This window comes from Equus caballus, chromosome 8, assembly GCF_041296265.1.
Source record: "Equus caballus isolate H_3958 breed thoroughbred chromosome 8, TB-T2T, whole genome shotgun sequence".
In the NCBI taxonomy this organism is placed as follows: Eukaryota; Metazoa; Chordata; class Mammalia; order Perissodactyla; family Equidae; genus Equus; species Equus caballus.
Genome location: NC_091691.1, coordinates 23,816,538 through 23,840,964, shown reverse-complemented (window position 1 = coordinate 23,840,964; position 24,427 = coordinate 23,816,538). Strand labels below are relative to the sequence as shown.

The window sequence follows — 24,427 nt, the reverse complement described above, 5'->3', positions numbered from 1 at the left end:
CCCTGGGCCGCCACAGCAGAGTGCGCGAACTTAACCACTTGGCCACAGAGCCGGCCCCAGACCCTCTTTTTTAAATTAACTTATTTTTTCTTCTTCTCCCCAAAGCTTCCTGGTACTTAGTTGCATATTCTAATTGTAGGTCCTTCTGGTTGTGCTATGTGGGATGCCACCTCAGCGTGGCTTTATGAGTGGTACCATGTCCACACCCAGGATCTGACCCAATGAAACCCCAGGCTGCCAAAGTGGAGTGCACGAACTTAACCACTCGGCCATGGGGCCAGCCCCTAAAATTTTTACTTCCATGTTAGTCTTAGCTCTGATGGCTTTCTTTGGTGCCCAGAGTTGAATTCAGTTATGTGAATGGGGTCTGTTTGATATTCTAGACACCTTGTCTTGTGCTCTTACAGCCTAAGGACATTTCTTTGGCAGTCTTAATTGCCCTACCAGCTAAAACCCCTGAGTCTTTGTCACACATGCCCTTTTCCACCTAATCCTCTATTAGCATTCATGTTTTTTGGTTTTCATCTAAATGTATATAAACTACAATCACGGTACAGCCCAATGAAGTCTGAGATCTCTTTGGATCCTGTTTTTTTTATTGTTTCTAGCCTTGTGATATTCTTCAACTGGATAATTACCGTCTCTGATGATTGTTGATTAAAGAAATAATGTGTTACAAGTACTTCATTCATTGATAGATATTTTGACACCCATTGTGCGCCAGCACATAGGAACTAGGAAGTTGGTGGTGACTGAGTGACTCTCTTCCCTCATGGAGCTTTTGGTCTAGTGGGCAAGGTACATCAAACACTGTAGTATGATGAGTGTTAGGAAAAGAAAAGGACAGCTCTGTGGGCACATTGTAAGGGATAAGAACCTAATCTGAGAGTTCACAGAAAGCGTTGCTATTTGGGGGATGGGGGAAGGAGAGAAGAATGCATGTAAAGACTCAAAGGATTTTGAGGAACTGAAGACCATTGTGTTTGAAGTTTAGAGGGAGAAGAGAGTGGTAAGAAGTAAGCAGCAGTTGAGTCGTGGAGGGTGTTACAAACCGTGGTTAAGATACTAAACTTTATCTCAAGTCTAGTAGGAAGAAGCTGTTGAAAGGTTTGAAACAAGAGAATATCACATTTGCCTTTTTTTTTAATTGGAGCGATGTTGGTTTATAACATTATATAAAGTTCAGGTTTATACATCATCGTATCTCTTGACTTCTATATACACTACATTGTGTTCACCACCCAAAGTGTAGATTCCATCACATTTGCAGTTTTAAAAGATGGGTCTCGTCATAGATAATACTCCCAAAAAAACAGATTGGTAGCAAACAGTGTCCTGTTTGTAATGTTCCTTCCCTGCTCACCCTGAGGCCTGGAAATAATTTTAAGTAGGGCTTCTCAAGTGAAGAATTTCATTCATTCTGCCTGACTACAAAATTTATGACTGAAATTGGAAACGTAGTGAAAATGTTTGAGTCACAGTTAAATGTTTAAGTAATGTAGGTTAATTAATTCTATTATGGCTTGCTTTTTCCAGGAGCCATTTAAACTCAAAAACAATAGTGGTATTTAAGAGGTCATTTCTGATCTTGTATATAGTTTCTCTTAGAAAAGTTAAATAACTGGTGGAATTTGCCAGAGTAAGTTAGGTTTTTTTCTTTTTTACATATAACCAATTCATAATAAGGCTTTTTCTGAGTAATGCTGATTTTAACCATCGCTATTTATTTTTGACATAATGATGTAAACGATGTTTAAGTATCATGGCTTATAAACTCTCCTTCCTGGATTTTAAGGTAAAGAAAGCTTGTGTTCAGTTCAATGTGGTAAAGTAATAATTGCCTTTAACTGACTTTTACTTGCATTTTCGGTAATCTAACATGAAGTATACATTGTGGATTTTGTTCAGAGTGGAAATCTCTATTTTCATAGCATGTTAAAAAGCTACAGACTTAAGGAGCCAAGAGCTGAATTTGAAAAGTGTCAGATGTTGAACAAATGGAAGGTAGTTTAGAAGAGTTTATTCTTTTATTACACCACCTGAACCCAAGAGACAGAGAAAAAAAATTTCGAAGGAAAAAATTGCAGAGCATCCCTTTGGCAAGAGTAAGAATTTTCCACTACCACTTGCCCTAAAGGCATTGACATACCCCATCAGGGAAATAGTACTGGGTGTGCTCATCAGAAGAGTGCCTAGTCCTCAGGCACAAAACCCTGTCTGAAATTCACAGAAGCCTGCAGACAAAAGAAAATGGTCTTAGTTTGAGAAGTATTCATTGAATCTTTACTTTCATACATCTTTTACTTCATTAGAGAACCTGCTTCCTAATAGATTCAATCCTAAATCAACTCTAACAAACAAAAAGCACAGTCACACAGCAAGATTCCTTTTACTTCCTAGCTTTAGTTTCCTGTCTAAAATGAGGACATGGGTTGGTCGAGATAATGTATGTGTCTTTCTAGCTAAGAGAATGCTAGAATATGGCAGGTTTTTAAGACCAGTTTGGATTTATGCTTTTTTAGTACCTTTCCACAGAGTTCAGTTTTGTGTTTTTTGTTTTTTGTTTTTTTAAGATTGGCACCTGAGCTAACAACTGTCGCCAATCTTCTTCTTCTTTTTTTTTTCTTCCCCAAATCCCCCGGTACACAGTTGTATATTTTAGTTGTGGGTCCTTCTGGTTGTGGCATGTGGGACACTGCCTGAGCATGGCCTGACGAGCAGTGCCACGTCCATGCCCAGGATCTGAACCGGCGAAACCCTGGGCCACTGAAGTGGAGTGCACAAAGTCAACCACTCGGGCATGGGGCCGGCCCCAAGAGTTCAGTTTCTAATGGAAGAAAATTAAATGTAAAACTTGGGGGGAAGTAAATGTAAAACGTTCAGGGACTGAGGGTCATCTTGGCCTGAAGTTGGCATACTTGGCACATGAGAAACAGCACATAGTAAAGGCTGTTGTAAACAAGCCCTTCACAGGATCTATGACCCTAGTTATTATGCTTGTGTTTTTTTCTTGTATTAATTTTTTAGTGTGTTTGGAGAACTTTTTAAAATATGGACCCTCACCCGAAATGTATTGAACCAGACTCTTGGAAGAGCATGTCCTGAGATTCTGTAAAGGGCCCCAGATCATCTTTTTTTTAATTCCTAAATGTTTAATTTCCTCCCAATTAAAATGGCTGTTGTAAGATGAAAGAAAAGTTAAGGAGAACTTGAGGTCGATTTTTAAGGGCTTCTCAGGTCATTTGTTCCACTACATTTGACACTGGAGTTATTCTTGAATATTTGGCCAATAATTAAACGTATATCAATCTAATTTTTCTACAGCACAGAGACAGCCTTCATATTTTTAAAATAGACGGTTAGGGGAAAAGTAGCTGGTTTCTTTATTATGCCAGTATAAATGTAATTTTTAATGCTGCGTATATGTAATATTGATCCCACCTTAAACTAATAGCTAATATGTTTACTGTGTTAGCCAGGAAAGAAATTTAACCTTGGTATTTATTGCCTCAAAAATACATTTTCCATCCATTTTACATTCTGTGAGCTTTCACTGAAACACAGCAAAATAAATGCCAGGATACTGCTTGTGGGTCCTCTTGTAGTTTGTCCTCAATTTGAGTATTAGATTTGCTGGCCTTAAATATGGCAGGTATATGAAAGTATGAGCTAGGGCTTATATAGGAAATTGTTTAAGTAGAAAAAGGGATTCAACTTTCAGTATAAAATGAAATTTCTGCTTTTAGATTGTTGGTGTATGTTCACCTAGCTGTTACAATGCAGAAGTGTGACAGTGCTTTATAGATTGTGGGGATCTCTGTCCCACATTAGACAGATGTCTTCTGCTCCTATAGAATCATGGACATAAGTTGCCTCAGACATCAAAGGAACATTGTCAAGTAAGTTTTCCATTTAGGGTCATATACTTGTCATTGAGCTTGTATTCTTTTCATGTTTAAGGTCATGTTGAATCAAATTAATTATGACAACCAGAAATAATACAGTAAAAAATAATTTCCAGTTGATTGTAAATTTTCATCTTGGTGGGGCATTTTTAGCTGTTGAGGGTCACTAAAGTTTAGGATATGGTTACTTTATTGTAAGTACGAGCAGAATTATATTAAAGTGAAAGGTTCTAGTTTATTCAGTTTGATTATTGCTATTTGTTGCATAAGCATTTCCAGCAGGAGTTTCATCTTAACTTAATCCGTCCCTGCAGTCAAAGGCAAGGATGATCTTTGCCTCTTGAGATTATATATTGACAGTCTCTTTCTGTGCTGCCTCGTGGACCACATTTCCTACTTAGACCATAGGCTTGTTTCATGAACTAGAGTTCAAAAAGTAAACCATACTCTCCTTGAATTTAAAAGCTCTGAAATGCAGAAAACTCAGAACTAAGTTAAAGGTTTAACAAGTGAAATAAATCTGCTTCTTGGACAGGATGGCTATTTTGCCAGTTTATATATAACCAGTGACAGTTAGAATGGAATTATGGAAAATGAAGATTTGACTTAAAAATACCATATGCAATTCTAGGGGAGACTGTACTAATTTGTTACAATTTTTAGCTGTCCTTGTGTAAGACTTCCAAAACTACCTTAGTTCCTTTTCAGAAAGTCAAGGAAAGCTATTGTACACTTATTTTTAATGTCGAATTGCTTTGGCACTGATGTGTGCTCATGTAACAGTATTTGAACACCTGCAAGTGTGCTGGACGCTGTTCTCAAAGTGCACGTAAAGCAATGGATTTATCTCTTCCTGGGTCTGCGTTGTGGCATTTGCTTTATACTCATCAAGGAAAGGGGCTGAGACATGGGCCTTTAAGAGCTATTCAAGGAACTCTTTGGCACAGAAAAGAAGACTCAGTTGACTTGAAGATCTTCTAGAGGTTATGCAAGAGATTTATTCATTTATTTGATAGTTCAGATTTCAAAAGGTAACAAAGGGTACAAGGTTAAAAGTCTCCCTCCACCTGTGCCCACCTACCTAGTGTTACCAGTTTGTTATACCTTCCCAGAGGCATTGCCTTAGACCAGTGGTAGCTCCATACACTTGATGCCTCACTCTTGTGTTTTCTTCACTTAATACACAGTATATCTTAGAAATTGTCACTTTAGTATGAATAGAGTTGTCTCATCTTTCTACTATTAATTTACAAAAACTGTGCGGGACTAACCATATATTGTGTGAGTATATCTGTAGAATAAATTCCTCGTAGTGGAATTTGTGGGGTAAAAGATTGTGCGTTGCAGTTTAGATATATACTGCCAAATTGCCCTCCAGAGATTTTGTAACAGTCTTTTCTTACTCAGCAATGTATGCAGGGTGGTCACAAAGCCTGGAAGCACAGTTGAATTATAAGTACTAAATGGACTGTTAATATTACATGATATGTTTAGTGACGTTACACACATTCAGTTTGCCCTTGTTAGCAGTGCACTAACATAGAATTTTCATTACTCTGCTCAGGCAACTTGCCTATGAGTGATTTATGCCTCTGGCTTGGTTTTGGGTTTTTTTTTCTTATTAAAACTAAAATTTCCAGGGGCTGGCTCTGTGGCCAAGGGGTTAAGTTTGCACGCTCCACTTTGGTGGCCCAGGGTTTCACTGGTTCGGATCCTGGGCATGGACATGGCACTGCTCTTGAGCCATACTGAGGTGGCATCCCACATGCCATAACTAGAAGGACCCACAACTGAGAATATACAGCTATATACCTGGGGGCTTTGGGGAGAAAAAGGAAAAATAAAATCTTTAAAAATTTTCAGATCTTATAGTCACCCTGTATAAGAGTCCCTGTTTCTATACATTGGTGCATTTTCTCAACTCTCGTTTGTCAATTTGAGAGTTTAAAAGTGGTGTCTCCGTGTAGTTTTATTTTGCATCCCTCTTATGAGTGAGATTAGTTGAACATCTTTTTAAAGAGCCATTTGCTTCCTACTCATGATACTTAGCTTTTCGTTTGGAATAAACCATGGCATATGTATCTCAGTCCCCTTCACTATCTCCTCTGTGTGTGTGTGTGTGTGTGTGTGTGTGTGTGTGTGTGTGTGTGTGTGTGTGTGTATGTGTATAAATAACGTATACTTAGAGGTTTCCTCAAGCATCACTCTCTTTCTTCTTATGTAATTCAAATCTTGTATCTATCCAGCAAGAATTTTTATGACTCTGAGGATAAGTTATCTTGCTTACTCTAACAGATTTTTATGTATTTGTGCTGTATATGGGCTATTTATTTTCTTTAAAAATTGTGTTTTATTTGGAGACAGATTCATCTCTTCAAAACATGATTGCAAAAGTCCCTTATTTTAGCTGCCTTTTTTCTCTCCAATTAGTTGGTGACAAAGTTCCTGCTGATATAAGATTAACTTCCATCAAATCTACTACTCTAAGAGTTGACCAGTCAATTCTCACAGGTAAATATTATGTATTGGAAGGTCATTGAGTTTCTTAAGCCTCTCTCACAGCCCATGCTAATAGAGTCAACTCTTGCCGCACTGTCCCTTTGTAGTATCCCATCTTAATCCTCTTCAAGATAGTTATTTTTTAGTGCTTTATCAGTTAGGCTTTTTGCTAACGTATGGAGTTTAAAGGCATGATTTAAAAGCAAAACGAACTTGGCTTTCGTCTCATAGGGCTTCTATCTTTTAATTTTATCAAAAATTAGTTTTTACCAAAAATCACCATTATGTTTTTACTTTTTTTTAAAAGGTTACACAAATTCCTTCATTAGCAGAGGTAATTATCTTTAGGTCAAAGTATTGTGTCTCTGTTTTGTGGAAACTTCTTTTCCCAGGCAAGGAAAAATGGCTCCAGAGCTGTAATTTTTTTTCACTGAGGGAATGCTAATCTCACATCTAACAGACTTTGCAATAATCAAATGTACAGTTAACCAAAGTTAGCAAGCCCAAAAATGGTGAATGTTTTACTACCTAAAGTTTGCACTCTTAGATTTGGGATTGTTTGGAATATTTTCATATTTCTATTTGATAAAGGCACAGTCTAGGGTGGAGGGTTCATATTAACTGGAAGGAAGGTGGTCAGAAGATAAACACTGTACTAACCTGAATTAAATAGAGAGTAAATATAAAATCCAAAGATGATCAAGATTTATCTGATTATCAGTTTTGAAAAGCAACTAATGTCATAGAGGTAGTAATGTGAATAACCTGGGCTCTGTATTTTTTATTGTTTCTTTATGAATAGCTTATCTACTAAGACTCCCAGTAGCAGCAACAAGCTGGAAGTTGATTAAGCCATAAAATGTTGGGGAATTGGTTGGGTTATATGTATGAAATTCTCATAGTTTGCCTGAAGAAATAATTAGCATTTTAAAACTTTTCACCGAGTTTCTTGAATGTCATTTTTTTGTTAAAATAATCATACTGTAGTTTTAGGCTAGATTGAAGAACCAGATTCTTTTGTTAAATATCGAGAGTGAAGTTTCCTGCCTGAAATTTAAATTAACAACTGGAGCCATTTTCACATCACTCAGACTGACCCTGATTATATATTTCATAAGTGATATTAAGTAAAATTGAAACCAGATTCGATAAGACATTGTAAAAGTTCTAAGTAGTCCTTTATACCATGTGCTCTTTTTAGTGCAACTACTGATTGCTGTTTTCTAATGTTACTGAAATAGAATGGTCTGATTAGTGCATGTAAATATTTCTAAAACAATGTTTTCATTTTTCACCTTTGGCAATATTGAACAAAAACAGGCTTCCCAGCGGATGATCCTCATTATTCATACACTGTATCTATAGTTGAACTCATTAAAAATAAATATACTTTCACTTTTTTTAAAGTATTAGAGTGTATGTATATATAAGTATACAACAAATATATATAAATATATATTCACAGTATTAGAGTGTAAAATGATACCTGAAAATAAACTAAATTTGAACAGTTACTCCAAAAAATAAAGGTAATTGACTGGGATTTTACTTCAAAATTAAGTTCCTTTATTTTGAAATTGTATTGATTTTAATCCTGACATTCCTTGCTCTGAAATTAGTTTCTAATACTAAATTTTACTAGTTTACCTCTGAATAAATTGGGCCTTTTATTCCTTTTCCTGAGAGTAGTAGTGGCATAAGTAGATGAGGGTTCCCAGATTCTAGGTGTGGATTGCACAGGTCTGACCATCCCTTCTGTCTTACCACCTGCTTAGGTGAATCTGTCTCTGTCATCAAGCACACTGACCCTGTCCCTGACCCACGGGCTGTCAACCAAGATAAGAAGAACATGCTCTTTTCTGTAAGTAATACTTTATCAAATGTATTTTTATTTGGAGACATTCGCAGAGTTTTAAGTCTACAGATTTTTTTTTTCACTCCTTACCTTCTAGTGGTCAAACTTAGGAAGTGTTGGCTGTTATTCCAAAGGATAATCCTACTCTTTGTGATCACTCTCAGCTGTCAGAATGGTAGAATGTGTGACCTAGATGTTTTTTGTTTTAATTGGCAAGTTTTTGAGGATTAAAATAAAAGATCAGGTCAAACATCTTTAAACTCTTTATCTGTAAACCTAGTGGAAAACTTGATTTGTTTGGAGAAGGCTTAGCCTATAAAGGATGTTTTCAAAATGTGGATGATACGTGTATGTGGTCCACAATAAAAAAGGTATGTGTTTAGAGAGAAAGCAAATGTGGCACCATTAATAATTGGTGAGTCTGTGTGAAAAGTAAAATGGATGTTCATTGTACGTACTGTTTCAACTCTCCTGTTAAATTTTTTTGAAATAAAAATTTTTACAATTTATAAATTTTGCTCCTTTGGAATTTAAAATGTTATTTCAAGTGGTAGGCTTTTGTGGGTTAGTATAGGAGCCTAACCACCCACGGTAAGTAAAGTGCTATAGAGTTACAATGAAAGTAATGAAGCAGTGTCATTCCAACACTAGCTGAAGTGGGGTGAGGAGAGAACTCTCATACTTCATTGATTTTTGAATGCCAGTGCGTGAGTGGAGGTCCTCAAGGGAACCCATGGTGCTGGCTTCCCTTCTTTATTATAGGTGATAAAAGGAGGGGAGGTTGAGCTGTTAGAGCCAGAGGTGGAGAATGCTTAGAGTTGAGAGCTGTATGGAGTTTAAGAAACTGGGCGGGGAGCTGGCCCCATGGCCAAGTGGTGAAGTTCACACATTCTGCTTCGGCGGGGATGTGGCACCACTCATCAAGCCATGCTGAGGCAGTGTCCCACATAGCAGAACTAGAAGGACCTTCACTGAGAATCTACAACTATGTACCAGGGGGGTTTGGGGAGAAGAAGGAAGAAAAAAATATTAAATTGGCAAAAAAAAATTAAAAATTAAAGAAAAAGAAATTGGGAACCCAGAGGGTTTAGAACGGTGCTCCAACCCAAATCTAGCCTATAAACCAGTCTCAATGTTGTGAATCGAGATTCCAGGTGGGTCACTGTAGAGCTACTCTGGGGCAAGTAGGTCCCACATGAAATGAGAATCAGGGAGAGCTATACCGCACCATCCTGCATGAGGTATTGCGCATTATCAAAGTTGGATGGTTGGTTCTCTGAATAGTAGCCTCTGGCAGGCCCGGTAGAATGTAGTGAGAGAATCTGGATGCTCTAGTCAAAAGCTACACTAGTCTGAGTTTACTAGTCAGTATTTAAGTGTGGTGTGGTATTAATCTTGTAATCAATTCTCTACTTCTGTCCTAGGGCACAAACATTGCTGCTGGCAAAGCTATGGGAGTGGTTGTGGCAACTGGAGTTAACACTGAAATTGGCAAGATCCGGGATGAAATGGTGGCAACGGAACAGGAGAGAACACCTCTCCAGCAGAAACTAGATGAGTTTGGGGAACAGCTTTCCAAAGTCATCTCCCTTATTTGCATTGCAGTCTGGATCATAAACATTGGGCACTTCAATGACCCAGTTCATGGAGGCTCCTGGATCAGAGGTGCTATTTACTACTTTAAAATTGCAGTGGCCCTGGCTGTAGCAGCCATTCCTGAAGGTCTACCTGCTGTCATCACCACCTGCCTGGCTCTTGGAACTCGCAGAATGGCAAAGAAAAATGCCATTGTTCGAAGCCTCCCCTCAGTAGAAACCCTTGGTTGTACTTCTGTTATCTGCTCAGACAAGACTGGTACACTTACAACAAACCAGATGTCAGTCTGCAGGGTAAGTGGGAGTAATTTAAGAATCTTTCCTGGTGGTGGTGATTTATACATACTAACAGTATGCCCTTATGCCATCAAAACCTTTGATTTATAATTTGATAGCTTTTTCTGTGCTTTAGATAAATTGAGTTGTATATGTAGCCTGAGCCCAAGGAAATTTGTAATACTTCAGAAGAATTAATCATTTAATTTCTAAAACTATTTCATGAAATAAAGGATATCTGCATGGCTGATAAACAGTCGTGGGCCACATAATGACACTTTGGTCAATGACAGACCACATATACGACAGTGGTCCCATGAGGTTAGTACCACATAACTGGGGTGTGTGGTAAGCTGTACCCTCTAGGTGTGGATAAGCACTCTCTATGATCTTTGCACAACGATGAAATTGCCTAAAGATGCATTTCCCAGAAGGTATCCCTGTTGTTGAGCAGTGTATGACTCTACCTGTATTGGGGCAGTCTGTAAATGTGTTAAGTCACGAAGCTCCCTTTATATTTCCCCGTCCCTCTGTCTCTAAGTGTATGTGTGTCCCTAAAATTCTAATTGGTATTTCCATAACACATTGAATGAGACATGCTTTCTTGAAAAGTAAATAATTGCCTTTAACTTCATTGTATATTCATCCTTCCTTAGGTTGTTTTGACCATCACTTGGGGGTAGAAAAGGAACTGTTTAAACCTGCCCTTAGAAAAGTAAGAACTAAAGAAATAATATAATGATATACAGCTGAGTGAAGTTCTTCCATATAATTCAATTTCCCTAGGTTTTATTTAAACAACTTTGTATAGGTCAAAGTATAATTTTCCAAAAGGTAGACGACTCATGCAACCTGAGTGGACACATGTCAAAGAGTCTGTTTGGTTCATTAATTAATGAGGAAATCAGTAAGATGGTAAAACTGATTACAAAAGCATTTGAGGAAGTACTCAGTCTTAGAAGAGAATTGCTGTATGTTAGATGACCAAAACTGGTTAATATCCTTTAGGGAAGTACTACAGGTTGTCTTTTCTACAGGACACAAATCCACAGCTTCACATAACATGAGCCCTTAATTAATAATAAATAGCACAGTGAAACAATGTTACATTTTTCTAGAGTACTAAATCTTTGAGTGGGCCTGTTACGTAATGCTTCTGAATGACATTGAAAGGACGTGGAGTCATCGTCTCCAGGTTTTGGATAATGTTTTTTAGCATTAGAAATTGTTTTTGTTTTAATAGAATTAAACCCTCTGAATCTTTATCTTGCCAAATTTAAATCTGTGATGATGGTTTTAGATCTACATACCCTCAACTCTTTGTGTAGTGCAAACCCAGATTTAAGATGAATGAAGAGATGTTTAAAACAGATTGGGGTGTTCTGTCTCTCCAGTGGGTAAGCTTCTAGTTTGTCTTGGGTTTCTCCAGTAGATGCAGGGTTCGACTGAGCTACCTATGTTCTCATTCCTTGGAACCAGAAAAGGTTGGATGAATCAGCTAAAAGCTGATTGTTTTGGGGAGAAGGGAATTTCATGTTTCCTGTTTGGTTCCCCACCTCCGCCCCCGGAAAGTGTTTAAACTTTCTGAAAGCTTTAATTCCTCAGAATAGTCGTTATATCCATGAAAGTAGGCAGTGTGTTAAACTGTAATCTTTAAAAATTTTTTTAATTTCGGGCCTGGCCCCATGGCCAAGTGGTTAAGTTCACGCACTGCTTTGGTGGCCCAGGGTTTCACCAGTTTGAATCCTGGGCGCGGACATGGCACCATTCAACAAGCCATGCTGAGGCAGCATCCCACATCCCACAACTAGAAGGACCCACAACTGAAATATACAACTACGTACTGGGGGGATTTGGGAGAAAAAGGAAAAAATAAAATCTTAAAAAATAGATAAAAATTAAAAAAATAAAAATTTTTAATTTCAAAGTTGTGGCAGCAAATCAGAGATCAAACTAAGAAGAAAACGGAGTCCATAATAATAAACAATTTTTTGGGATGCTGGCCCCGAGGCTGGGTGGTTAAGTTCATGCACTCCTCTTCAGCAGCCCAGGTTTTGCTGGTTCGGATCCCGGGCTCGGATGTGGCACCACTCGTCAGGCTGCGCTGAGGTGATGTCCCACGTAGCACAACCAGAGCCACCCACAACTAGAATACACAACTATGTACTGGGGGGCTTTGGGGAGAAGAAGGAAAAAAAAGAAGATTGGCAACAGATGTTAACTCAGGTGCCAATCGTAAAAAAGAAGAAAAAACTGGTTTGATTTAAAATGTTTTCTTCTATTAAACAGCCTGGCTCTTTGTTCTGTTCTGCCTCAGCGGCAGAAAGCTGATGCTAATCAGTCTCCTACAGGAGGCTTCTTGCAGAGGATTGCATAACTGCCCTTAACTTAGGGGTACTTTCATCATGCAGCTCCGAAATGTTCTACTTGCTTGAAATCTAAAATGCCCAAGTGCATTCAGATTTAGTTAATGTGGGTTAGAATTCTGAATATCTCACAGTATTTTGGACTCTGGTATAGACGTAAAGAGTTTCACTTTTTATAAACAGTATCATTAAAGAAGTGGCATGATGTGTAGCAATGATAATGCCAACTTGCTTTGCTACGCCTAGTGCACTTAATTTGTTTTTCACATGTGACTTTATCTGGATCATATGGTAATCCTGCTCAAGAGGTTAGAAAACTAAGGCTCTGAGAAGTTAAGTGACTGAAGGTCACAGAACTTAGTAAAGTTCTGTTTTCTTATAGGAAAGATTGGTAGTTAAACCTGGTCCTATCTCTTCCACTTAATAATTGTGTAACTTTGAGCACATCCTTTAACTTCTCTGGCCCTTTATTTCCTCTTCTATAAAATGTCAAACATCTTTGGAAAGAGCCCTTTGACAAGCTTCCCTTTTTTAGGTGTTGTATCTGTTAGAAAAAAAATTGTAGGAGTACGTGATCTTGCGGCATGTGACCTTGGACATGGATCTTTTTCCTCATTTGACACAGTGGTTGTATGTGTTTGAATTAGAGCCTTTTATCAGGAGTCATTACAGTTTTTAAATCCCATTATATATTTTTATTTTTTAAAAAAGTTTTGTATGTCTTATAGCTTTAGTTCGGTTCCAAGGTTGGTTGATTTAGTTCTGGCACTCCAAAAGTATGGAATGAAGCTTTTGGAATTTAAAAGTATATGCTATATAACAAGCAAATCTTGTGAGGCAAAGAAAGTTATTTTAAAATGAAGGCGAGCTGATTTTCTTATTGAATATGAGTTGGAATGCTCTGAAAAGATGTTTTTAAAGCATTACATGGCTCTTTTTAACTTGAGTTTAACACTTTTAAAATTCCTTATTGTAGAATGGTTTGATCATATTCTTAATTGCTCATATTTCAGAGAGATCTTGGTATGATAAAGTGTAGTTGAAGTATCACTTTGCCTGTTTTTGTATCTTTTGTTTTAAGAGAAGGTTTTACAGTTTCAATTTGCAATGAAAACACAAAGCTAAATCTCAGTCTTCCAAACTGGGCTTCTGAATTATAATTGGAAAGCAAACCAAGAAAAAACCTCATCTTTAAGAAACTTAATTCATGTCACTTTATTATTCTATAAAATTTAGAATTCTTTCCTAAGCATGCTTCCATCGGTATTGTCTTGGTAACATCAGGTCATTCAGCTCTGTGGGCTCCTTACTGTATACGTGTAGTTATGCAGCTTCATAGAAAATGAGCTATTGCCACCATAAAAATAAGTGGGAAGGAGCAGAGAAGCAATCTGTCTTATTTTACTCAGGGACTGTTTATGCAACTCTGAAATGTGAGTTTATTCTTCCCAGCTTGTACTCTTAGTCTAAGGCAGGACTCCCTAATATCACTTTCTCAGCCAGCCATTTGAAATTTGGAATTCTGAGCATTCTAAAGAGTACTGCTGAGTCTTTGGAATTGACTGACCCAGAGTCCTCGTAAGTCAGGTTTCATGGGGGGGGGTCTTCTGTGTCTTTGGGGCCACTGCTGCTTACTATTTATTCAGCACCTCAGTGGTGCTGTTTCTCAGATGGTTAGATGGATGGGAGAGGCAGTATTAAATAGTATCTAGTTGGAATAAGGCACAATACTACTCATGCTGAGCTTCAATTAATAAGTTTCATTAAAACTTTTCTTAAATGAGAAAAGCTTTTTTTGTCTTAGGAAAGATTATTTTTTCTAGCATATTTATTATACCTTGTAAAGACTTCAGCTTTTTTTTTGTTTCTGTAGATGTTCATTCTGGACAAAGTTGAAGGTGATACTTGTTCCCTTAACGAGTTTACCATAACTGGATCAACATATGCACCTATTGGAGAAGTGTGAGTAAACCCTCCTTATCATTTAAAGGATCCATTGTGGCCGTTTGGTACTTGTATAGATTTGCAGTGTATCTAAAAAAGTTGAGGCAGTTTTCCAACTGTAGCTCATGTCATCAGTTACTGGCATAGTAAATTTTTTTAAAAACAAATGTAATACACACTTAGAACACAGGTCATAAGCCAATGACCTTTTTCATCTTTATTTAGCTCTCTTTTGAAGCCTACGTTTTGAAGTAAGGTTTCTGTTTGCTCTTTTTTGATACCAGTGGTGGAGGAATTTCATGAACTAAGAATTTCTAATCTTTACCCATTGATTCCTGATATCAGAGACACACTTTCCTGTCTCCAGCATCAGATTTCTAAGAGCCATCCTCAGTTTTTTTGAATACGTGCCAGTCTCTTGTCCACAGATTCTATTTATGTTATTAAATAATTAAGTAAAAATCACTAGAGATGGCCACACTGTGTTCTGAGTGTTTTTTCTTTCGATAGGCATAAAGATGATAAACCAGTGAAATGTCATCAATATGATGGTCTTGTAGAATTGGCAACAATTTGTGCTCTTTGTAATGACTCTGCTTTGGATTACAATGAGGTAAGACTCCTCATAAATGAGAAACTAGACCTGGCTGTTCCTCGTTCAAGGGTGGGGTGGGTGGAATGAAAATCCAGCCTTCCTTCCTCCCTTTTGAAAGTAAGGGTTCCTGATTTTATTTCCCCTTTCCATTCAAGAGCCTATCTCAATCAGAGTCAACATGACCTAGCCAAAGAAAGCTGAGAGCTTTTCATATACCCTCTTTGAGCATTGCAGCTACTTAACTAAGAATTGTAGTATACATCATGTTCTCAGCTATTTATAGTTTGGTTACTATAAATGAATAAAATCCAGGATAGAAAATGTTCTCCTGGAAGTGTATAGGGTATCGAACTTGCTTTATAAGATATCCTTGAGGACACGCTGAGGCTCAGAGGGTTGTTTTGATGATGATGGTGGTAAAATACTAATATAAAATTTAACCAGTAGAAAGCCTTTTTTATTCCCTTTATAATTATAAATAGATAACCCCTTTGGTTTCTATTTAAAAGGCAAGCTAGTCCCCATCAGAAACAGAATGTAAATTCTGTAGAATAAGTAATGACATGGAATTACAAATACTATTTGAAAGCTCTGTTTGAATTAATACTGCTTCTTGTAGTTAAGGGAAATGAAAAACCTATTATTAGAATAAGATAAAATTGAACACCTGTGCTTCGAGTATATTTTTAATTATCTGGATCCTGTGCTCCAGAATAGGATAAAAATGGCCCACAGAATCATCATGCAACAGAAGACAGGTTGTCCTCCTATGGAAAAAAGTCTGCATTAAGAAAAAACTTACTTGTTTACTACTTTTCCCTTTTTGCACTTTCTGTGCCTTTAACCAATACAGGCAAAGGGTGTATATGAAAAAGTTGGAGAAGCTACAGAGACGGCTCTCACTTGCCTGGTAGAGAAGATGAATGTATTTGATACCGAATTGAAAGGTCTTTCTAAAATAGAACGAGCAAATGCCTGCAACTCGGTCAGTATTTGAGCTTGGTGTATTGTTCATGCTGCCCATCACTCATACCAAACATCCGTAGTCCATTCACTCTCCTACTATCTTAGACAACTAAGTTTATACCTTATCTTCTCAGACTCGTAATATCTCCTCCCCATAGTCACACTCAGGTAAAATGATGAAAACCAGCTGCTCCTTGTGCAGTGAGCCCCCAGCACCTCTCTCCTGCACCCTCCATTTTCCCTCTGTATTGGATCTTCTTCATCAGCATAGGAGAAATAAGAATACGTTCCTCTTAAAACTTGGTTTTGATTCTACTTCCCACTTCAGTCCCTTACTACTTTTCTTTTACGGTAAACTTCTCAAAAGGGCTGTTTTTATGTATTCTCTTGTTTCATACCTCCCATTCTCTTGAATTCATTCTAGTGAAGCTTTTGACTCTTCAGTCTGTCAAAACCTCTTGTCAAAGTTCCCCATAACCTTGTGCTAAATATAAAGTCAAGTGATTTATGTGTATATACCTAATAGCACATTTAAAATACATGAAGCAAAAATTGACAGTAATAAAAGGAAAAATAGAGAAATCCACAATGGGAGTTAGAGATTAACATAACCTATTTCAACTGATAGAACAAGCAGATGAAAGAAAATCAGTAAGGATATGGAAGATTTGCGCGATGCTATAAATACACTCAACCTAATCCTTATTTCTATTATGTTCCTTCTAATATGCTTTTCAGCTGTATAAGGAATGTTCACCAGAATAGACTGTATTGCTGATCCATGAAGCAAGACTCAGCAGAAGTACAAAGGGTTGAAATCATACAGAGAGTTGCTGTATAACCGTCACAAAAGAATTAAACTAGAAATTGATAACAAAAAGATAACTAGCAAATTCCCCAAATATTTTGAAGTTAACACTCTTAAGTAATCCATGGGTGAAAGAAGAAACCACAGTGGAAATTAGAAAATATTTTGAACTAAACAATATTGAAAACACAACCATATGACAATTGGAGGATGTAGCTAAAAGCATCATTTCAAGGAAAATGTATAGCTGTAAGTGCACATACTATAAAAGAATGTTAAAAATCAATGATAAAAGCTTCCATCTGAAGAAAACAGAAAACCAGCACATTAAATACAAGTAGAAGGGAAATAATAGGCAAGATCAGAAACCTCTCATGAACTATTTTATACCAATAAATTAGACAACCTAGAAGAAACTGACAAATCCTTTCAGTCGCACGACTTTCTAAACTGACTCAAGAAAAATGGAATAATCCTATATCAAATTAATTGAATCTGTAATTAAAAATCTACCCCCACAAAAATTTACCAGGCCCAATTCTGCCAAACACTTTAAGAAATAAATTCCAGTTTTACACAGACTACAAAGATTTAAGAAATATCTGTTTTACACAGTCTACAAGAAAGTGTAAAATGAAACCCTTCTCAATTCATTTGATGAGGCCTGCATAACCCTAATACCAAAACCTGATGTGGATGTGACAAGAAAAGGAAGTTACAAACTAATATCCTTCATAATAGAGATGTAAAGATTCCCAACATATTAGCAAATCAAGTCTAGTAATATATTAAAAGTATATATAGTAATATAACAAGCAGAATTGCCATGACTACAAGGCTAGCTTAACAAAGGTCAGTCAGTGTGGTGGCAGTGCAGGTGTGTCTGTTAGGTGTGAGAACACTGGACAAATGCGTGGCCCCTCAGTCCTTTCCCTCTGCCTGTCAGAGCCTTTGATTCCTGGGCTGAGCAAAGAGGCAGGCAGGAAAGGATGGACTAGTCTGTTGAAGAGATCCAGGTGCTGAAGGCTGAGCAGATGGCCAGTGTCTGCCAGCAGCTGTTGCAGATTGTCTTAACTCTGGTCTAGATTCCCCACACATGTGAGGCCACACAATCCAGTAGCATTTTATTACAAGACAGATGCATCATAGTGACCTGGGAGGGCAGCAGCTCCTTGACAGGGACCTCCTTCAGGCTGCTGAGCTCAGGTCCAGCTCACTGCTGACCAGCTTGTTTTTGGTCGTGGTGATGCTGGTTGAACGGACCTTAGTGATAACCTCCTTTGTCCTGGCCAGAGTGTGGTGAGTGAGTGCTTGGATGAGAAGCAGTGTAAGCAGCCTGCAAACAAGATGTTACAGTACATGAAGGTCAGGAGTGACAGGCAGCAGCAAGTGGAAGTAGAACGAGGGGTAGAGAAGAAGCATGAGGCCAAGAGGCAAGCTAAGGAAGCTCAAGAATGGGAACCACTGAAGCCAGAGAAGGTGCATTAAGAGACTGATTGTCCTCACAGCAGCCAAGCAGGAGGAGAAGAGATGTCAGAAAAAAGTCAGACCCCAAAGTCTGTCTGGTCCCACCCACTCCCAAGCCACCACCCCAGAAACACACCAGCCCCTCTGCACATGGTGAACACCATACCATCTTCATGTAGTCCAGGGTCTACACAGCTATAAGAACCTAAAGTGGGTCTTCCAGACCAATTCCCAGAACCTCCTGCCTCAGAGCCTTAGAGCTTAGATGCCTACAGAATTGAGTTCTGCTGCACATAACCTCTTCTAGTGTCAGACCTACCTGTCATCACCAAATGGCTGCCAGTTGGTACTGGAGGTACCTCTTTATAGCACTTCTTTGTTCTCAGTTAGGGTTTTCTGGTGGAATAAGGAGAAATGGGAGGTAGAAATACAGCCTTTTCTAGGGGCTGCCCCAGTGGTGTAGCGTTAGGTTCACACTCCACTTTGGTAGTCTGGGGTTTACCGGTGTGGATCCTGGGTGCAGATGTACGTACCGCTTGTCAAGCCATGCTGTGGTAGGCGTCCCACATATAAAGTAGAGGAAGATGGGCACGGATGTTAGCTCAGGGCCCGTCTTCCTCAGCAAAATGGATTGGCAGCAGGTGTTAGCTCAGGGCTAATCTTCTTCAAAATATACATATATAGCCTTTTCTAGTTATTGCAAAAGCAAGGCTCATGTGTACTAGATGGTTAGCTATCACTACATTTAGGCTTTTATGTGTCACAGACCCTTTCTTTCATCCTTCCCTGGGAAACCATGGCAGATTAAGAGGCAGTGTGGTACTGGGGAGGAGGGTAGCATCACACTTGTCACATCCACCCTAAGGTTGGGGAGAGCACATCTATTTTCTTAAGGACTTTAGCTATATAAACTTTTTAGTGACCACACCAAATCTCAGGCTGTGAAAGGGATTTCAGGACTATCCAGTCCAGTCTGACACAGGCAGGGAAACTGAGGCTTTCAATGGCTTGGGTACAGTGTTGGTATAAGGCAGAGCCAGATGCCTGCCCCAGTACTCTTTCCTTCACCTTGTTTTGCCTCCTGTACGTTGTCCTGAGAAAACAAAAACTCACACCAGAATGGAGGATGTCTCAGCTGAAGTATAGAATCTTTCACAGTAGACCAGTTCATGCTACACAACTAGCAATCTCATAGCCACGAGGGTCTTGGGCAGCTCCCGTGGCATCCTGCCCCGACTTAGCAGCTTTCCTAAAACAGAAGTCCACGCCCCTTGTCTCCATTTTAGAGCCCTCACTCCCCTATTGTCGGTAAGTCAGAGGCCGACCCTCGCAAAGCCACCTTGTCTGACAGCTCTATTGTTCGTTGGTGTGACAAAATCCTTCAGAGGCAACTTGAAGACTCAGCTTCACAGAGACTGAGGTTTAGAATTGTTTGATTCTAGACCTGTAACTACTCAATAGAGGGAGACAGGTAGCACTATGGAGTTTAAAAGGGGTGCGTTAACTGTAGTGATGACCACAAATTAGGATAGATTGTTCTCTTGTCTGCAGACTAAGCATTTTCTTGTTCCATGGCTGCCTTTGCCACAACAGCTGAGCAAAAGGATCAGAAATGACTGTCACGATGCTCATTCACTGAAAATTCTCAGATAAGGACTCATGCCAACCCTCCACCCCCTAGAAAGCAAGAACTTTTCATAGTTCAGAGACAGAGGGCAGGACCCAGGGCTTTTTGTTTTGTTTTTCCTGAGGAAGATTAGCCCTGAGTTTATATCCACCATCGGTCCTCCTCTTTTTGCTGAGGAAGATTGGCCCTGAGCTAACATCTGTGCCCATCTTCCTCTCTCGTATATGTGGGACACCTACCACAGCGTGGCTTGAGGTATGATGCATAGATCCATGCCCAGGATCCAAAACAGCGGAGCCCCTGAACTTAACTGTTATGCCACCGGACTGGCCCCAGGACTCAGCCTTGTAAGGCCTCAAGTCCTGTTTAGATAGGACTACCGCTCTTGACTGTCCTGAGAGTGGAATACACGGCTTTGTTCTTTTCTCCCCCTAGGATATATCTGGTGCCTAGGTCCACACCTTACTCAGAAACACTACACGTTCCTTCAGTCTGCTAGAGCCATTGGTACAAATGCTTAATGGAAACTAAACATGTAAGAAAAACCTGAGTCAGATAACGCAGAATTAATGGTGATTGTCCTTTTGCCGCTTAAGTACGGCAGCTCTGGCTGAGAGGACAGCTATATAGTACACCCAGCCTGGCTGAGCAAACCCACAAACTTCAGTCCACTCATAACTGCCCACATTGGATGCTGGGGTTCTTTGGGATTTCTACAATTATCATTATATGTGTGTCTGAATAGGGGGCAAAAAATGAGTGTAATTCACATAATTGAATAAAGGCAGCCATAAGATCATTTAAGTAGATGCAGAAAAGGCATCTGATAAAATTTAATCTCTGTTATGATAAAAACTCAGCAAACTTGTCTTCAAGCTAATGGTATGTTTACACAAAGCCTCTGTTAATATATGGCAGCACAAGAATTTCCACTTACCATTTCTACTCAGTGTTGTGCTGACAGTCCTAGTCCATGCACTAGGGGAGAAAAAGAAATCAAAAATATAAAAATAGAGAAGGATAGAGTATATTTTGTAGGTAACATTGTATATACACAGACAATCCAGCAGAATCTAAATCTAAAAGTTAAATCTCAGTCCTTGTTTTACCTGAGCTGTCAGTTGATCCTGTCAGTCTCCCTCCTTGGCACATTGCTTCACTCATTCTCTTTCCCTCCCTGACCCTCCGCTGTCTCTGGCTGGATCTTCCACATCCCACCAGGGGTAGGAAGGCCCCAGGGGCCAGTCCTTGAACTTTTCTGTCTGCAGGTACTCTCATGACCTCTTCTGGTCTCATGATTTTAAGCATGTCAATGTGCTAAAGCCTAATACAGTAGCCATTAGGCACCTAAAGCTATTTACTTAAAATAACAGTTCCTCGAGTGGACTAGCCCCACTTCATTCAGATGCTTACTAGCCACAGACGACCGATGCCTGAAGAGCACTGACAACATTTCCGTCACTGTAGAAACTTCTTTGAGGCAGCAGTGCTCTGGACCACTTCAGTCCACCTCCAGGGCTGTTGCCCTGGCCCAAGTCACCATCATCTCTTGGATTATTTGTATTCAGTGGTGTTCTTGCCCTCCTTCAGCTGATTCTTAACACAACTGCCAGAGCTTGAAATCTTCCACTGTCTTCTTCCCCTTCTCACTTGTTATAAAAGCCACTATGCCACCCCTGCCATTAGACCTCTCACCTCTCTCTCTTGCAAACTTTGTTCCAGCCTGGAGGCTCCTTGACACCTGCCACGTCACACCAGCCTGCACTTCTCTCTGCTCACACTCCCACATCCTTCATGTTTTACTCAAGTGTTCTCTTTTTCTGACCACTTTATGTAAAACTGCAATCTTTTCATACACAAATTTTCCATCCCCCTTCCCTGCCTTACTTAAGACTGTTTTTTCTCCATAGCCCTTATTATAATCTACTTCTACATTCTCGTCTATCTTTTCCAAACTAGAGGGCAGGTTTCCTGAGGGCGAGGACTTGTTTTGTTCATTGTCCGTTGCTGTGTCCCCAGTGCCCATTACGTAACAGGTGCTTAGTGACTATTTGTTGAACAAGTGAAAAGTTTACAGAAATTGTTGTCCAATAGTGTTCCATTTATGTTTTCTTTATAGGTCATTAAACAGTTAATGAAAAAAGAATTTACTCTAGAGTTTTCACGTGATAGAAAATCAATGTCAGTTTATTGTACACCAAACAAACCGAGCCGGACATCGATGAGCAAAATGTTTGTGAAGGTGAGTACAGCAAATTGCCTTTGAGATGTTCTTACCAGGATTAGGACCCTGGGTGAGCCAGTAAATACAATTATTGGTCTAAATCTGTAACGTTTTCAGGGTGCTCCCGAAGGTGTCATCGATAGGTGCACCCACATTCGAGTTGGAAGTACTAAAGTTCCTATGATCCCTGGAGTCAAACAGAAGATCATGTCTGTTATTCGGGAATGGGGGAGTGGCAGCGACACACTGCGATGCCTGGCTCTGGCCACTCATGACAACCCACTGAGAAGAGAAGAAATGAACCTGGAGGACTCTGCCAACTTTATTAAATATGAGGTTAGCTAATGAAAAGTTTATTTACCCACATCCTGCACGTTCATTGTGTTTAAACAGCACTCCTTCAGTAAAAGGTCAAATAAGTCTTGCTTTTGCCAAGGAAGAGGTGAGGTTATTTGTTTTTCTGCAAGCCGGATGGCATTACCTTTATAATTTAGGTTGCTGCTTCAAACATATATCGTTAACAATTTAATACAAATCTGTTACCCTCAAAGTAGATTAATCAATAGGTTTTACAATTGAGTTAAACTGTAAAACCTATTAAGATATTTTAAAATTTGGGAACATTTTTAAAATGTTCATTAGTTATTGAAGGTCAAAATATCCAAGTTGAGAGCCTCCTTCTACTTTTCTGCTCATAGAATTCTTTCATATCAGGTACGTAACTTCCTGAAGTGCTGAATGAAAGGAACTAAGGTGGCCAATATCAAAATGCTCTTATTCCTCATGAAAATGATTTGGTAATAGAATGTAGTGATGTTTTTAATCGTTTCTGATTAATTAGAATTAATACTATTCTTGATTGGATTTATATCAGTAGTGTGAATGTTAATCTTAGATAAGAGTCAAAGTTAGAGAATTTAGCATAAGAAAATGCAGAAACCTTTGTTCTCAATGTATAACCTCGCCCTTGTTCCACACCAGGGGAAAAACCAGAATTTCCTGTTTGAACAGAAGGTGATTCTTTTTTTGTAGACCAATCTGACTTTCGTTGGCTGTGTGGGCATGCTGGACCCTCCAAGAATTGAAGTGGCCTCTTCTGTGAAGCTGTGCCGGCAAGCAGGCATCCGGGTCATCATGATCACGGGGGACAACAAGGGCACCGCTGTGGCCATCTGTCGCCGCATTGGCATCTTCAGGCAGGACGAGGATGTGACGTCAAAGGCTTTTACAGGTCGGGAGTTTGATGAGCTCAGTCCTTCAGCCCAGAGAGATGCCTGCTTGAATGCCCGCTGTTTTGCTCGAGTTGAACCTTCCCACAAGTCTAAAATTGTAGAGTTTCTTCAGTCTTTTGATGAGATTACAGCTATGGTGAGTGTCTTTGGACATGTACAGGTGACTCACACTACACACACACAGCAGATGCTAAATTTGACCATTAAATTTGTGGTCATAGCTCCCAAGTTTGGAATTTCTAGATTTTTGTCATGATTTGAGCTATTTCTCTAGGATTCTGTTGGCCAGTAGTTCGCATGCTGGATGTTGCATGCAGTGGAGATTCTAGAGTAGTTTAAGATCTAGAAGTGCCTTCTGAATCAGTTACAGGAGAAATATTTGGTGGTGTCTAGTCTTTGTCTTGGTTAAAGTATGCATGTTTGTATCTCAAGTTTTATAAACACTGATTTAAGATATAACTAATTTGCACTCTGCCACCCCATCTTTGGATACCCCTACCTGAAATTAGATGTACTGGTAAAGCACTGTGTAAGAGCTGCCTGTTGATGGAGCCTTTTCGGTATTCTTCCCCTCACGTGATTTTTCACCCACACACGTTAACATTGTGTTATACTTCCTTTCTCTTACTTGTCTATAAAACTTTACTTTAAAAAAATTGAATTTTGTTGTTTGAAACCAGGTATTACAGGTCTCCTCCTCCCTTCCTCCTTCCTCTCCCTTCCCTTCTCTTCCCAGAGGGAACCACCATTCTGAATTTGATGTGGGGTGTTGAGTAAAAATATAAAAAACATACATGGGAGTGATAGTTCACTATCTATACAGAATATTTAGTATTTTTGCATATTTTTGACGTTTATAAATGGCGTATTGTAGTTTACATATTTTTGCAGTCTGTACCTGTTCTACTTGAGGGTTATCCACGTGGACACAAGTACTTCATCTTGACTGCCATATAGGTTTTTTGTTTTATAAAAAGTAATACAAATGAATTTGAAGTCCCTTGGTTCTACTTCCCTCTGAAGTCTCTTTGGTAAGCTTATTGACAATTTTACATTTCCCAGGTAAAA

At 39.0% G+C, this 24,427-nt stretch overlaps 2 protein-coding genes across 5 annotated transcripts in view; one reads left to right on the top strand and one right to left on the bottom strand.

Moving 5' to 3' along the window:
• ATP2A2 (ATPase sarcoplasmic/endoplasmic reticulum Ca2+ transporting 2) overlaps positions 1-24,427 on the top strand; it is a 58,952-nt gene that overhangs the window by 25,472 nt on the left and 9,053 nt on the right. For all 3 annotated transcript variants that reach the window (XR_011441261.1, XM_023646608.2, NM_001081765.1), the window contains 9 exon segments: positions 6,336-6,416; positions 8,180-8,265; positions 9,684-10,148; positions 14,370-14,458; positions 14,951-15,053; positions 15,889-16,020; positions 22,023-22,145; positions 22,245-22,463; positions 23,160-23,495. Coding sequence is in view for 2 of the 3 variants with exons in the window: in XM_023646608.2 (XP_023502376.1) it covers positions 6,336-6,416; positions 8,180-8,265; positions 9,684-10,148; positions 14,370-14,458; positions 14,951-15,053; positions 15,889-16,020; positions 22,023-22,145; positions 22,245-22,463; positions 23,160-23,495 (1,634 nt within the window). In the remaining variant the exon portion in view is untranslated.
• The window catches only part of ANAPC7 (anaphase promoting complex subunit 7), a 69,492-nt gene continuing 47,073 nt past the window's right edge, over positions 2,009-24,427 (bottom strand). Inside the window, exons 12-13 of one of the 2 annotated variants that reach the window (XR_011420831.1) lie at positions 20,841-20,881; positions 2,009-2,234 (exon numbers count right to left, since the gene is read on the bottom strand). The gene's annotated coding sequence lies outside the window, so the exon portion shown is untranslated. Of the gene's footprint in view, positions 2,235-15,936; positions 18,673-20,840; positions 20,882-24,427 lie in introns of those variants that run through there. The other variant, XR_011420830.1, reaches the window with a different exon arrangement.